Here is a 16,078-nt window from a genome sequence, read left to right on the forward strand (position 1 = left end):
TCTTCATGCTGTCGCTGCTGATCACTTGGTTATGGGGCGGCGTCAGTGTGGAGGGGTCGCTGAGGCTGAGAGCTCCGGACCTCCCAGACAGAAGGTACTGTTTTGTGTCGGTGTTGGGGATAATGACAATTCTGTGCAGACCGGAGATCAGCGGCGCCTCACACCGGCTAAAGAGCAGCGGCGATTGTTACCAAGTCCCAGGAAAAGCAAAATAACATCTGCTACCGATGATGCGGAGGGCACAAGTGCGACAAGAGTTGGGCTCCCCTTTGGGCGATGCTCTGCGAGGGGACCCCCGTCCCTTGTGCCCGAAGATGCGGAGGTGGTCATGTCCCCTGATGTTGTTGCTGGTCCAGCCAGTGTGAGTGGTGTCAGTAATGTTGTGGTGGCTAGTAAAAATGGTGTCAGTAATGTTGTGGTGGATAATGTGAGTGGAGTGAGTGATGCAGAACCGTTACCAGTTATGGGAGTGAGTGATGGAGGGACTGGTGGTGCGGGTGGCATGGAGGTGGGTAGTGTTAATGTGGTGGGTGCAGGGGTTGGTCCGGTTGCTCCCCCAGTGGCGGCCCCCGTTAAGAGCTATGCCAGTGTCGCTGCTGGGGGAAGTAGGGGTCCATCATCCTCGTCTCTGGGCTCTGGGGACGGCTTTTTGCAACGGCGCCTCCTGCAGGCCTTACAGAAGGGAGAAAGGACGATCAATGTAGCGGGGCAGGAGGTTGATTTGTCGTTTTGGATAGAGAGGCACGGCCTGTCTGCCTTCCGAGAGCAAAGAGGTAGGGAGACATCATGGTCGCTCCCGACAACCGGGCCGGGTGCTAACCGTAGGAATGTGGTCCGTCTTCGGTGGCGTGGCAGTGATGTGTGTCCCCCTCGGGCACGGGTAGTTGAGCTGCTGCTGAAGATGGACTTCAAGGCGGCTGACATCTTTGCCTTGATCCATCCCTATGGTACATCTGAGTTTGATATCAGCTTTGTTCGGCCGGAGGGGCTTGAGCTCTTCTGGTCCAACTATGAGCTGAGATACAACGAGCCCGAGTGGCGGGACTTTGCTGTGCAAGCAGTGTCCCGCCAGAGCGAAGTCAAGAAAGTGACCGTTCTTACCCGTAACGAATCACTATCTTGCTTTGACATCATGACCTGGATAAATCGTTATGGAGAGGTACTGGGATTACCAGAGAAAAATCGAGACGAGTTTGGTATCTGGTCAGGGGCCTGGACCTTCATGGTGAAGTTGAGGCGTTCAGGTAACTCAGTCGCCCACATCCCTTCATCAGCCTTCCTGGGGAGGGATCGGATCCTGATCTTCTACCGGGGGCAGCCTAAGCTGTGTCACAGGTGCGGTGACCCCACACATTTCAGCGCAAACTGCACCGTGCAGAAGTGTGCGTTGTGTGGGGGTGTCGGCCATCTCGCTGCATCCTGTACAGGGCAGATTAGGTGTAACCTGTGTGGTGATCTCGGTCACCCATACAGTCGTTGTCCTCTTTCCTTCGCTAATGCGGGCTCAGCCTCAGCGGATGAAAGCCATGAGGCTGAATCTGCTGGGGAGGGGACTAGCAGAGGCGGAGGAATGGAGGGGCCAAGGAAGAAAGACAGGAAAAAGACGCCTGCCCAGCTAAGGCGTCTAGAAAAGCGTCAACAGGAGAGAGAGCGGGGGGAGTCTCGGGCTGCTGGGACGACCTCTGGCGCTGTCCTGGAGACCACACCTGTCGCTGAGGCCCCAGGGGATGATGTACTGGATGAGGAGGTCAGGAGGATCGAGAGAGAGGAAGGTGCCACGTCCTCAGACTCCTCCCATTATGAGAGTATGGACGAGGATAATAGGGCGTGGCTAGAGGAAAAGCGTAAGCGTGGCGCCAAAAAGAAGAAAAAGGGTAAAAAGAAGGGAGGTGTAAGATCTCCTCCCACCCTGACTAAGGTACCCAAGGAAGGTGCAACCAACCCCCCGCTGGTCGAACTTTCAAATCGATTCCTGGCCCTGGATGGAGCCTCTCCTGCCGATGGAGGGGCTGAGGGTGAAGGGCCAGAGGTGGCGGAGCCTGCAGGAGATGCCGAGTCTCCCCCCGGGGAGTCAGGGTCCTCAGGAGGGGAGACTGGCCCAGAGTCTGGAGACGAGGATGAGGGGGCAGGTCCTGGATCTGCCCCTGAAGCATCAGAGGTGCGGGAGATGGACACCACAATATGTCTAAAAAGGGGGTGTTCATTTCCCGAGGGTGGTGGTAAGATGGGTAAAAAGAAAGCCGTCTAACTCAATCACTCATGATGGCGGCACCCACTCCGTTGACGCTGGCGTCCATTAATGTCGCCAGCATTAAGTCTGATGCGGCTAGATTTGCGGCCTTTGATTTTCTCGGCCGCGTTGAAGCCGACATTTTATTTTTGCAGGAGACCAGGCTGCCAGATTTGGCGGCCGTGTTTAAAGCTAAGAGGGAATGGAGACACGGGCCTTCCTATTGGTCTCTTGCGGCCGAGCCGTATAGCGGAGTGGCGGTCCTTTTTACCGCACCGGTAGAATGCCGACGAGTTATTGAGTTAGAAATGGGGAGGTGCCTGATCCTGGATGTCCTCATGAAGGGACAAGAACTTCGCCTAATTAATATCTATGGTCCCCAGTCCAAGTGGGACAGGAAGTGTCTCTTTATGAGGATCTACCTTTTTACTAGTCGGCAGGTGGTCTTTGGAGGAGACTTCAATGCTGTCACGAGGTCCCAGGATAGGGGAGGTTCCAGAGACAAGCTGACTTATGATAGCGTCGCTCTTAATAGCATAGCTAGTGAGGCTCGCCTGGTGGATGTCCACATCCGGCACACCCCAGGCCACACGGGGTTCACCTATTATAGGGGTAGCTGCAGGTCTAGAATAGACAGGTTTTATTTAAAGGAGGAAGCCATTTCTTCAGCAGTGTCCGTTGTTGAGGTGGAGTTCTCCGACCACTGTCTAATTTTGTTTTCTCTGAATGTTACAGAGACCCCCCGGATGGGAAGAGGCTACTGGAAGCTCAATTCGTCTCTCCTGGAAGAAGCGGAGATCAGACAATCCTTTGAGGACTTTCTTCAGAGCCAGGTACCATTGCTGGGCCTTTGTAGCAGTAAGTCAGAGTGGTGGGAGATGCTCAAGAAAAGGGTGGCGAGATTCTTCCGCCAGCTCTCGAGCCTCAGGAGCCTGGACAGGTACCGCCTGTATCAGGGCCTGAGGAGGAAACTCGAGCATCTCGTCTCGACTGGAGGTAGTCGTGAGGACATCTCCAGAGTGAAATCCTTGCTGAAGAGGTGTCAGTACGATAGACACGCATCTTTGGTTTTTGAGAGGGATTACGGGAAATACCGCTCGCCCGACCCTTACAGAAACTGCAAGATGTCAGTGAATGGTAAAGTTGTCACAGGACTGGTTGACAGTACGGGATCCCTGAAAAGGTCCAGATCAGGGATTCTGGAGGTCGTCAGATCCTTCTACTCGCACCTCTTGGGCAGGAAGGATCTAGATCGGGATGTGATGTCGGCTTTCCTGGCTGAAACTGTCCCTGAGCCAGGAGTAGACCCCTCTCTTGATGTTTTGACAGAGATGATCAGGGAAGAGGAAGTCAGCCGGGCGATTGAAGGGCTCGCCCTCAAGAAATCGCCGGGTCCGGATGGCTTAACATCTGAGTTTTATAAGACCTTTAAGGACGCCTTGGTTCCCCTCTTGACTGAGGTATTCAATGAGTGTCTTTCCTCGGGCGCTCTGCCGAAGTCAATGAGGAGGTCTGCCCTGATCATTCTGTCAAAGGGTAAGGACCGATCTCGTATTGAGAACTGGCGTCCCATAGCGCTTCTCAATACGGACAGAAAGGTTTTGGCAAAGGTGCTGTTTAATCGGCTGGTGCAGTTTGCGCCCCGGCTCCTTTCGGGGACCCAGCACTGCTCTGTTCCAGGCCGCAGTACATTTAGTGCTGTGCTTTGTGTCCGGGAGGCAGTGGAGCAGGGCAGGGCTGGTAACTGGAAGGGGTACTTGCTGTCCTTGGATCAGGCAAAAGCGTTTGATCGGGTTGACCACGAGTACCTCTGGTCTGTCCTTCTGAGGTATGGCCTGCCGGGGGAGTTTGTCAATTGGCTGAAAGTTTTGTACGCAGGGGCAGAGAGTTTCCCGCTTGTGAACGGTTGGATTGGCCGCTCTTTTGAGGTCGGGTCTGGTGTTCGCCAGGGTTGTCCTCTGAGCCCACTTTTATACGTGTTCGCGATTGACCCATTCCTTAGGAGGGTTGATCGTGGGCCGTTGGTGGGAGTCGGGATGGATCGGGCAGCACCGGAAGCCACTCTTAGAGTGGTAGCGTATGCCGATGATGTCACTGTTTTCGTGTCCTCGGGAGGGGAGGCGCAATGGGTGATGTCAGAGGTTGACCGCTACTCAGAGGCTTCTGGGTCCAAGATCAACCGGGATAAGTGTGAGAGTCTCTGGCTGGGAGAGGGAGGTCCAGGCTTTGATCTCCCGGACACTCTTCCAGGGCCCCAGGACTCTGCCAAAGTTCTCGGCATCGAATTTGGCCAGGGGGATTACCCCATGCAAAACTGGGACGGCAGGCTTAAGATCGCCGCTCAGAAGGTGGACCAGTGGAAGGGTTGGTCTTTGACCCTCAGAGAAAGGGTTAACCTGATTAAAACTTACCTGCTCCCGTTGCTGATTTACCTGGGCAGTGTGTGCATGTTGCCGGAACCCCTCTGGACTCGGGTCTACAGTCTGTTCTTCCAGCTGTTATGGGGGAATAGGCTGAACCTAATCAAGAGGGAGGTTACTTACCGCACAAGGAGACAAGGAGGGTTGTGTATGGTCAACCCTGTGGTGTTCCTAGTGAATACCTTTCTTAAGATCAATGTAGCAAACCTCTGGAAAGAGAGGGCTCCTCCGTGGGTATACTCCTGCAGGGGATGGTTTTGGCCTTTCTTCCAGGAATGGGAGACAGGAGGGCGAGTGAAGGATCTCCGTACACCGCATGGGCATCTTCCGGCTTACGCTACCCCGGTTCTGAAGGTGATTCGCCGGTGGGGTCTGGGAATGTGGGAGATCAGGACCATGTCGAGGAAACTCCTTGACAAGAGGGTTCTGTTGACCCATTTCCAGAAGCCTCTGGCCCTCAGGGATTGCCCAAGTCGGGATCTGGGGGTGGGTTTGAGTTTATTGAATTCCATCAGGATCCCCTTGAAGTTTTGGGACTTGACTTGGCGCTGCTTCCATGGAAAGCTGTGTGTGAGGGACAATCTGAAGTGTAGGAGCTCTGAGGAAAGGGGTTGTCCCCGGGAGGAGTGCGGTGGCCTGCTGGAGTGCATGGACCACTTCCTACTTCAGTGCCCCTTTAACACAGAGGTGTACAACCGGGTGGGCGCTTCCATCCATTGGCCCAGGTTGGCCGGTCTCTCCTATGCGGAGTGGGCCTATGGAGCATTCAGAGGCCTGGGTGGCCGGGACCGATGCACGTTATTCCTAGTTAGTCTAGTGGTCAGGTACCACACGTGGAACGCACGGTGCTTAGTATCGACGCAGCGTAAAGTCCTCCCGGTGGATGAGGTGGTTAGGAACATTCTGGGTGACCTGGTGAAGGTGCGCTCTCTGGAGGATGAGAGGCTGGGCACGGGGAGGGCCTCTCTCCTTTGGAGGGGGTTCTCCTTTAGTGTCCCTTAGTCTGTCATCTCCGCTCCTGGTGTTGGGCTGATGCTGCACAGTAGATTTTTGTTTTGTATCTGAGCAAGAAGTGATGTTGGGCTTGCAGGCGCCGAACCTGGGCTTTATGTGGTTTGGATTTATGTTGTTCAGGTTTTATTTGTATTCTGTTTTCTTTATGTTATGTTATATATATTGTATATATTGTATATAGTGGGGTTTGGGACATAGTGTTAGGTTGGGAGGGGGGTGATGGTGGTGGGACTTATGAACGACCCTGGGCACTGGTCTGGACTACTTAACGCAAACTTTGGACGTTAGACCAGTGTCTGGGGGGAAGGGGAGGGTGCGGGCGAGGGATCTAGTTTAGTGTAGTGATGTGTGTATTATGTATTATTTATAAAAAAAAAAAAAAAAAAAAAAAAAACGGGTGTGGGGTGTGATCTGTGTGGGGTGGTTTGTTATTAGAGGGTGTGGGGTGGGTTTATGTATATTTATAGTCATTTATGTTTATTTGTGGGTGTGGCTTGTCTTATTGTTTATTGTTTATTGGTTTGGTTGAGGATGTGACAATCGGTTGGGTGGGGGTTGTAGTATTTGGTGTTATTCATTTCGGTGTATTGTAAGTTATTGTTTTGCTAGGAGTGAATGTGGCTGGACCAGCAGGTAAGAGATTGTATATATTGTATATTATGTTTGGTTTGTATTGTTATGTTTTTTTTACTTTTATATAAAATAAAAGATCTACAGGATGTAACTCAGGATCAGTACAGCATAAGTAATGTCATGTATGTACAGTGACTGCACCAGCAGCAGAATAGTGAATGTTTTTGTGTATCTTAGAAACATGAGTTGTTGTACGGAGGTCATACACAATACTGAGCCCCGTCAGGAGAATGCCGAGGTGTTGTAGGGAGGTCATACAGGCATGTGGAGGCCACACACAATACTGAGCCTCATCAGGAGCATGCCGAGGTGTTGTAGGGAGGTCATACAGGCACGTGGAGACCACACACAATACTGACCTCATCAGGAGCATGCCGAGGTGTTGTAGGGAGGTCATACAGGCACGTGGAGACCACACACAATACTGAGCCTCATCAGGAGCATGCCGAGGTGTTGTAGGGAGGTCATACAGGAACGTGGAGACCACACACAATACTGACCTCAGCAGGAGCATGCCGAGGTGTTGTAGGGAGGTCATACAGGCACGTGGAGGCCACACACAACACTTCGTGCATCAAGAGCATGCTCAGGTGTTGTAGGGAGGTCATACAGGCACGTGGAGGCCACACGCAATACTGTCCTCATCAGGAGCATGCCGAGGTGTTGTAGGGAGGTCATACAGGAACGTGGAGACCACACACAATACTGACCTCAGCAGGAGCATGCCGAGGTGTTGTAGGGAGGTCATACAGGCACGTGGAGGCCACACACAATACTGAGCCTCAACAGGAGCATGCCGAGGTGTTGTAGGGAGGTCATACAGGCACGTGGAGGCCACACACAATACTGAGCCTCAACAGGAGCATGCCGAGGTGTTGTAGGGAGGTCATACAGGCACGTGGAGGCCACACACAATACTGAGCCTCAACAGGAGCATGCCGAGGTGTTGTAGGGAGGTCATACAGGCACGTGGAGGCCACACACAACACTTCGTGCATCAAGAGCATGCTCAGGTGTTGTAGGGAGGTCATACAGGCACGTGGAGGCCACACGCAATACTGTCCTCATCAGGAGCATGCCGAGGTGTTGTAGGGAGGTCATACAGGCACGTGGAGGCCACACACAACACTTTGCGCATCAAAAACATGCTCAGATTTTGTAGGGAGGTCATACAGGCACGTGGAGGCCACACGCAATACTGTCCTCATCAGGAGCATGCCGAGGTGTTGTAGGGAGGTCATACAGGCACGTGGAGGCCACACGCAATACTGTCCTCATCAGGAGCATGCTCAGGTGTTGTAGAGAGGTCATACAGGCATGTGAAGGCCACACACAATACTGAGTCTCATCAGGAGCATGCCGAGGAGTTGTAGGGAGGTCATACAGGCACGTGGAGGCCACACACAATACTGAGCCTCAACAAGAGCATGCCGAGGTGTTGTAGGGAGGTCATACAGGCACGTGGAGGCCACACACAACACTTCGCGCATCAAGAGCATGCTCAGGTGTTGTAGGGAGGTCATACAGGCACGTGGAGGCCACACGCAATACTGTCCTTATCAGGAGCATGCCGAGGTGTTGTAGGGAGGTCATACAGGCACGTGGAGGCCACACACAATACTGACCTCATCAGGAGCATGCTCAGGTGTTGTAGAGAGGTCATACAGGCATGTGAAGGCCACACACAATACTGAGTCTCATCAGGAGCATGCCGAGGAGTTTTAGGGAGGTCATACCGGCACGTGGAGGCCACACACAACACTGCGCTCATGAAGAGCATGCTGAGGTGTTGTAGGGAGGTCATACAGGCACATGGAGGTCACACACAATACTGAGCCTCATCAGGAGCATGCCGAGGTGTTGTAGGGAGGTCATACAGGCGCGTGGAGGCCACACACAATACTGAGCCTCATCAGGAGCATGCCCAGGTGTTGTAGGGAGGTCATACAGGCACGTGGAGGCCACACACACAATACTGATCCTCATCAGGAGCATGCCGAGGTGTTGTAGGGAGGTCATGCAGGCACGTGGAGGCCACACACAATACTGAGCCTCATCAGGAGCATGCCGAGGAGTTGTAGTGAGGTCATACAGGCACATGGAGGTCACACACAATACTGAGCCTCATCAGGAGAATGCCGAGGAGTTGTAGTGAGGTCATACAGGCACATGGAGGTCACACACAATACTGAGCCTCATCTGGCTTCCCTGGAGCCCTAGGAGGAAAACCCAAGGTATTCGCATTTTATTGCTTTGGACACACATTGCTCCCCAATCACTGTGGAGCGCCGATAACACGGATTTTTTTGTTTGATGCGTCCGTATTGTACCGGGAGAGGGAGGTACAGGGAACCAGCAGAAACTATTTCACATTTTTAGTAGAGACCAGCGCCAGAGACTGTTTGATATTATATACAAGGGTAATAAATTTATTTTCCATGGATTACTTCTTTGTGATTTTTGCTGTCATCACATTCAACTTTGTACAGAACAAAGTAATCGCTGAGAATATTTCGTTCAGTCAGGTCTAGGATGTGTCATGTGAGTGTTCCCTTTATCTTTGTGAGCAGTGTATGTTCATTCCTCATCTAGGAGGCACGGAGGACGCTTAATACCTGTCTTTTGTTTTTTTTTAAATTAGTTTTAATGTTCATTTCTTTTTAGTTTGTGCATATATATAATATAATGTGTGTTTTGTCTTGTAACAATAAAGTTTTAGGAAACATTAAAAAAAAAATCGCCGATTGCTTCTGTCTGCGTGGGGGCGTGGCCTGCGCCGTCCAGACCTGAGCAGCAGAGCGCCGCAGCGCAGCATTATTCAGCAGCTCGGGGAGGCCGGGAGACATCATGGTAAGAGCCGCCCGGCAGCGGAGCTCACCCGGGGCCCGTGTATGGGAGGGGAGACCGGGAGGAGGCGGCACAGGACTGCCCCGGCCGCCAGCCATTGCTGGATATACATCTATATAATATATATATATACACTGACTGCTCCTGTATACAGGGGTTGTGTGTATATATATATATATATATATATATATATATATATATATATATATATATGGGGGGGGGGGTTACTTGTTATGTTGTTTCCCGCACTTGACCTCATGGTGTGATCTGCACAGATACATTGTAACGAATCCTCATCTGTGACAAGCAGCAGGTCAGGGCTTTCTGGGCCGAGTGATTTGCTGATATTGATGTCAGATAAAGAGTAAGAGCAGACACAGTGGTGTTGTCTGCAGGACGCTCCTGGGGGGCAGCCGCCAGCTTTCTATCACTTTCACTTTGACTCCAGATTTCGCAAAAACGGCCTAAACTTCTCAAATTTATAGTGAAACAAGTCTGTAGTCAGAGCCCCCTCCCACATACACAGTGATACAATGTATCCAGAGCCCCCCCCCACATACACAGCGATACAATGTATCCAGAGCCCCCCCCACATACACAGCGATACAATGTATCCAGAGCCCCCCCCCACATACACAGCGATACAATGTATCCAGAGCCCTCCCCCCCACATACACAGCGATACAATGTATCCAGAGCCCCCCCCACATACACAGCGATACAATGTATCCAGAGCCCCCCCCCACATACACAGCGATACAATGTATCCAGAGCCCCCCCCCACATACACAGCGATACAATGTATCCAGAGCCCCCCCACCACATACACAGCGATACAATGTATCCAGAGCCCCCCCACCACATACACAGCGATACAATGTATCCAGAGCCCCCCCCCACATACACAGCGATACAATGTATCCAGAGCCCCCCCCCCCACATACACAGCGATACAATGTATCCAGAGCCCTCCCCCCACATACACAGCGATACAATGTATCCAGAGCCCCCCCCCCCCACATACACAGCGATACAATGTATCCAGAGCCCCCCCCCCACATACACAGCGATACAATGTATCCAGAGCCCCCCCCCCACATACACAGCGATACAATGTATCCAGAGCCCCCCCCCCCCCACATGCACAGCGATACAATGTATCCAGAGCCCCCCCATACACAGCGATACAATGTATCCAGAGCCCCCCCATACACAGCGATACAATGTATCCAGAGCCCCCCTACATACACAGTGATACAATGTATCCAGAGGCCCCCCCCCACATACACAGTGATACAATGTATCCAGAGGCCCCCCCCACATACACAGCGATACAATGTATCCAGAGCCCCCCCCACATACACAGCGATACAATGTATCCAGAGCCCCCCCCCCACATACACAGCGATACAATGTATCCAGAGCCCCCCCCCCACATACACAACGATACAATGTATCCAGAGCCCCCCCCCCACATACACAGCGATACAATGTATCCAGAGCCCCCCCCCACATACACAGCGATACAATGTATCCAGAGCCCCCCCCCACATACACAACGATACAATGTATCCAGAGCCCCCCCCCACCACATACACAGCGATACAATGTATCCAGAGCCCCCCCCACATACACAGCGATACAATGTATCCAGAGCCCCCCCCCACATACACAACGATACAATGTATCCAGAGCCCCCCCCCACATACACAGCGATACAATGTATCCAGAGCCCCCCCACATACACAACGATACAATGTATCCAGAGCCCCCCACCACATACACAACGATACAATGTATCCAGAGCCCCCCCACCACATACACAGCGATACAATGTATCCAGAGCCCCCCCCCCCCACATACACAGCGATACAATGTATCCAGAGCCCCCCCCACATACACAGCGATACAATGTATCCAGAGCCCCCCACCACATACACAACGATACAATGTATCCAGAGCCCCCCCCACCACATACACAGCGATACAATGTATCCAGAGCCCCCCCCCCACATACACAGCGATACAATGTATCCAGAGCCCCCCCCCACATACACAACGATACACTGTATCCAGAGCCCCCCCACCACATACACAGCGATACAATGTATCCAGAGCCCCCCACCACATACACAGCAATACAATGTATCCAGAGCCCCCCCACCACATACACAGCGATACAATGTATCCAGAGCCCCCCCACCACATACACAGCGATACAATGTATCCAGAGCCCCCCCACCACATACACAGCGATACAATGTATCCAGAGCCCCCCCACCACATACACAACGATACACTGTATCCAGAGCCCCCCCCCACATACACAGCGATACAATGTATCCAGAGGCCCCCCCCCCCACATACACAGCGATACAATGTATCCAGAGCCCCCCCCCACATACACAGCGATACAATGTATCCAGAGCCCCCCCCCACATACACAGCGATACAATGTATCCAGAGCGTTCCCTCCCCCCCCCCCACATACACAGCGATACAATGTATCCAGAGCCCCCCCACCACATACACAGCGATACAATGTATCCAGAGCCCCCCCACCACATACACAGCAATACAATGTATCCAGAGCCCCCCCCCCACATACACAGCGATACAATGTATCCAGAGCGCCCCCCCATACACAGCGATACAATGTATCCAGAGGCCCCCCACCACATACACAGCGATACAATGTATCCAGAGCCCCCCCCACATACACAGCGATACAATGTATCCAGAGCCCCCCCCCACATACACAGCGATACAATGTATCCAGAGCCCCCCCCCCACATACACAGCGATACACTGTATCCAGAGCCCCCCCCCCCACATACACAACGATACACTGTATCGAGAGCCCCCCCCACATACACAGCGATACAATGTATCCAGAGCCCCCCCCACATACACAGCGATACAATGTATCCAGAGCCCCCCCACCACATACACAGCGATACAATGTATCCAGAGCCCCCCCCCCCCACATACACAGCGATACAATGTATCCAGAGCCCCCCCACCACATACACAGCGATACAATGTATCCAGAGCCCCCCCACCACATACACAGCGATACAATGTATCCAGAGCCCCCCACCACATACACAGCGATACAATGTATCCAGAGCCCCCCCACCACATACACAGCGATACAATGTATCCAGAGCACCCCCCACATACACAGCGATACAATGTATCCAGAGCCCCCCCCCCACATACACAGCGATACAATGTATCCAGAGCCCCCCCCCCACATACACAGCGATACAATTTATCCAGAGCCCCCCCACCACATACACAGCGATACAATGTATCCAGAGCCCCCCCACCACATACACAGCGATACAATGTATCCAGAGCCCCCCCCCCCACATGCACAGCGATACAATGTATCCAGAGCCCCCCCCCCCACATACACAGCGATACAATGTATCCAGAGCCCCCCCACCACATACACAGCGATACAATGTATCCAGAGCCCCCCCCCCCCACATACACAGCGATACAATGTATCCAGAGCCCCCCAGATTTGGGGTGCATTGTTTGCGTCTGATACTTTGTTTTGTCCTTTAATCATCACATCTATTAATCATGAGACTTGTCTTGGTTCCCGCAGTTCCGTAACCAGTATGACAACGATGTGACCGTGTGGAGCCCCCAGGTAAGTGCAGCCCCCGATCCTCCCTCCCCAATATATAGAAATCCCCCCACTACAAAGACGAGACGTCTTATGATCCCTGCAATATGAAAAGCATTGACTATTGTTCAGACGCCTCCTGGGGTCACCACGTGGGGGTCCCGGGGGGGATGGAGAAATGCAGTGTGATGACCCCTTGTTTCCTAGGGCCGGATCCATCAGATTGAGTATGCCATGGAGGCAGTGAAGCAGGGCTCCGCCACCGTGGGCCTCAAGTCCACCACTCACGCTGTGCTCGTGGCCTTAAAGGTACAGTCATTGCACGGGCAGGGTGGGTGGGGGGTGTCACTGGGGCCGGCTGTGGTGTCCTCCACCATAGTCACAGTCCTCAGGTGGGCACAGAGGGGGCTCATGTACTGATGATTAACTGTCTATCTGCCGCACAGAGGGCTCAGTCTGAACTGGCCGCACATCAGAAGAAGATCCTGAACGTGGACAACCATGTCGGCATCTCCATTGCTGGTCTGACGGCAGACGCCCGCCTCTTGTGGTGAGTTATGTCACGTGGTGACGCTCTATACTAGAGACGTAACGGCTGCTGTTGCACAGCTGGCACCTCGTCGCTCTGTGTTCTGAAGTCTCTGTCTCTTGCAGTAACTTCATGCGTCAGGAGTGTTTGGATTCGCGCTTCGTCTTTGATCGCCCTCTGCCAGTGTCACGCCTCGTCTCTCTGATCGGGAGCAGTATCCTTACAGCACGTGGTAGCGTCTCACACCTTGTCCTCATGGGACAATTCCAATGCACATCATAGGAATAACGTGGCGATCACCAATCAGGAGACCAGGGGCCCCATTCACCCTATTGGCCGGAGCAGCAGGTGGAGCCGGCACCTTCCTCCTCCATTCATTACCTGTGAGATCCGGAGATGGTGATGGGGCCCTGTACTCTCTCCCCTACTGTTATTCCTTATACTCTACCCCAAAACGACCCCTTGAGGACTATTGCAGATCCCTCTCCCGTAATGTATCATCTGTTCAATCTGCATTTTCCTAAACAATGTCCAGAAACCCAAATTCCGACCCAGCGCTACGGGCGGAGGCCTTATGGGGTGGGGCTCCTCATCGCAGGATATGACGTAAGTGTCACCGGGTGCAATGGCTGCTGCATGATGGGTAGTGATGGATATATAATATAGATGAGCGGCCTGATATCTCCTCTTGTTTTCCCGGCAGGACATGGGGCCGCACATATTCCAGACCTGCCCCTCCGCAAACTACTTTGACTGCAAAGCGATGTCTATCGGAGCGCGGTCACAGTCTGCGCGCACTTACCTGGAGAGACGCATGTCCGAGTTCAGTGAATGTGAGTATGAGCCATCGTGCCTCAGTGCATGATGGGGATGTGACTACGATGAGGGTCTGGTGTCATCTAGTGTGATGGGGGGGGGGTACATACCATGTGATGGGATATAGGGGGCCCCTGACTGATGTGGACGCTTCTCCCCCCACAGGTAATCTGAACGAGCTGGTGAAACACGGGCTCCGAGCCCTGAGAGAGACTCTCCCTGCAGAACAAGACCTGACCACCAAGGTAATGGGGGCAGTGCAGGCTCCTCTGGCTGCACTCACCCGGAATCTGACTTATACGAAGACATCGGGAGGGGGGACACTGAAGTTTGGGGAAGTTACTGCTTTCCTCTGTCCTGGATGTGAGGGTCTCCCTCTGGTTTTGTCTTCCCACAGGGGGCAGCTGTAAACTCTGACTGTTCGGGATGCTACACCACTGGGGCAGAGCATCCCACCTTTAATTTACTGCTCTCGTCCCTCTCCATGGCCTCCCTGTAGTCTCCTTCGTATAGGACCCCCTGTACTGTAGGGGGTGGGAGTCTCCGTGTAGTAATCATCCGGACCTCTGTACTGTAAGGGGGGTTTTGGGGGTCTCTGTGTAGTTATACTTAGGATCTTTGTACTGTAGGGGGGCTGTGGGGGTCCCCTTGTAGTCATCCTCATGACCCCTGTACTTTGGGGGTCTCCATGTATTAATCTCAGGACTTCTGTACTGTTAGGGGGGGCTTTGGGGGTCTCTGTGAAGTTATACTTAGGATCTCTGTACTGTCGGGGGGGGGGGGGGGGCTGTGGGGGTCCCCTTGTAGTCATCCTCATGACCCCTGTACTGTGGGGGTCTCCGTGTAGTAATCTCAGGACCTCTGTATTGTTAGGGGGGGCTTTGGGGGTCTCTGTGAAGTTATACTTAGGATCTCTGTACTGTATGGGACGGGGCTGTGGTGGTCTTAGGACCTGTGTACTGTAGGGGGGCTTTGGGGGTCTTTGTGTAGTTATACTTAGGATCTCTGTACTGTAGGGGGCTGAGGCTGTGGGGGTCTCGCTGTAGTCCCCAGGACCCCTGTACTGTAGGAGGAGGGGCTCTGGGGGCATCATGTAAGACCCCTCCCTGTTGTATGTCTGCAGAACGTTTCCATCGGCATTGTGGGTAAAGACCTGGAGTTCACCATCTATGATGACGATGAGGTGGCCCCGTTCCTGGAAGGATTAGAGGAGCGGCCGCAGCGGAAGGTGGGTGGTCTCCCGTGTCCGGCACCCGCTGTCACCTGCAGTTACTCTTAATAAGAGGCTGATTTTCCTGTTTCTAGGTGGCGCCCCCTGCAGAGGACCCGGTGGAGAAGCCTGAGGAGCCCATGGAGCACTAGATTTGGATTATTTTTTGTACGTCCGGCATCTCTCAGCCCCGGGGTCTGGGGGGGGCGGGGGGGCGACTCTTATTCCACGTTGTCATTAATGAAAGTCAAACCAATAAAGGATTTTTTTTTCTTGAATTTATTGAGTGAAAATTCCTCTAGAGGTGAGTGCTTGGCTGTGTCCTGTATAATTACAGCCCCGCCCCATTGACTCCCTGGGTGTCATCGCTGCATAGAAGAGCCTCGTACCGATAGTTACACTTTGTATAAGATCTCTGCTTGCTGTGAGGCTGATCTGGTCCCTCATTGAAATTTATAGAAGTGAGAGGCGGACCAGACATAAACTCTGTGTGATGAGGGATCAGCCTCACAGCAAGCAGAGTCTTGTCTGTCTTTCGCTTCTGTAAGATCACTGCTTGCTGCATCCCTGTATGTAGTGGTCCTGCAGGACAGATGCTTGATGTCTTCTGATGAGCCTGTGACAGTGTAAAGGTACTGGATACAGGTGTGTGGGGTCACGGCCGTTCTTAAAGGGATAATCCAGAGAGTTGATGTTCTGTCCGATTCGCTACTACAGGTAATTACTGCAGTGATGAGCC

At 52.9% G+C, this 16,078-nt stretch overlaps 1 protein-coding gene across 1 annotated transcript; it reads left to right on the forward strand.

Annotated features, from left to right (window-relative positions):
- The first annotated feature begins 9,010 nt into the window (after nt 1–9,010).
- On the forward strand, nt 9,011–15,617 carry PSMA1 (proteasome 20S subunit alpha 1). Its single transcript, XM_072119186.1, has 10 exons — nt 9,011–9,147; nt 12,764–12,808; nt 12,992–13,093; nt 13,231–13,334; nt 13,439–13,527; nt 13,849–13,919; nt 14,017–14,146; nt 14,295–14,374; nt 15,253–15,357; nt 15,435–15,617. Exons 1-10 carry the CDS (start codon nt 9,145–9,147, stop codon nt 15,489–15,491), a joined length of 786 nt encoding a protein of 261 aa, XP_071975287.1. The 5' UTR covers nt 9,011–9,144; the 3' UTR covers nt 15,492–15,617.
- Nucleotides 15,618–16,078: the final 461 nt, after the last annotated feature.

The sequence above is a fragment of the Engystomops pustulosus genome, chromosome 7, assembly GCF_040894005.1.
Source record: "Engystomops pustulosus chromosome 7, aEngPut4.maternal, whole genome shotgun sequence".
Classification (NCBI taxonomy): Eukaryota; Metazoa; Chordata; class Amphibia; order Anura; family Leptodactylidae; genus Engystomops; species Engystomops pustulosus.

Excerpts from the sequence above, each read along its gene's own strand:
- PSMA1 (XM_072119186.1), top strand. Across the intron at positions 13,920-14,016 it reads TCCTCATCGCAGGATATGAC|GACATGGGGCCGCACATATT; the intron begins GTAAGTGTCACC and ends TTTTCCCGGCAG. Across the intron at positions 14,375-15,252 it reads AACAAGACCTGACCACCAAG|AACGTTTCCATCGGCATTGT; the intron begins GTAATGGGGGCA and ends GTATGTCTGCAG.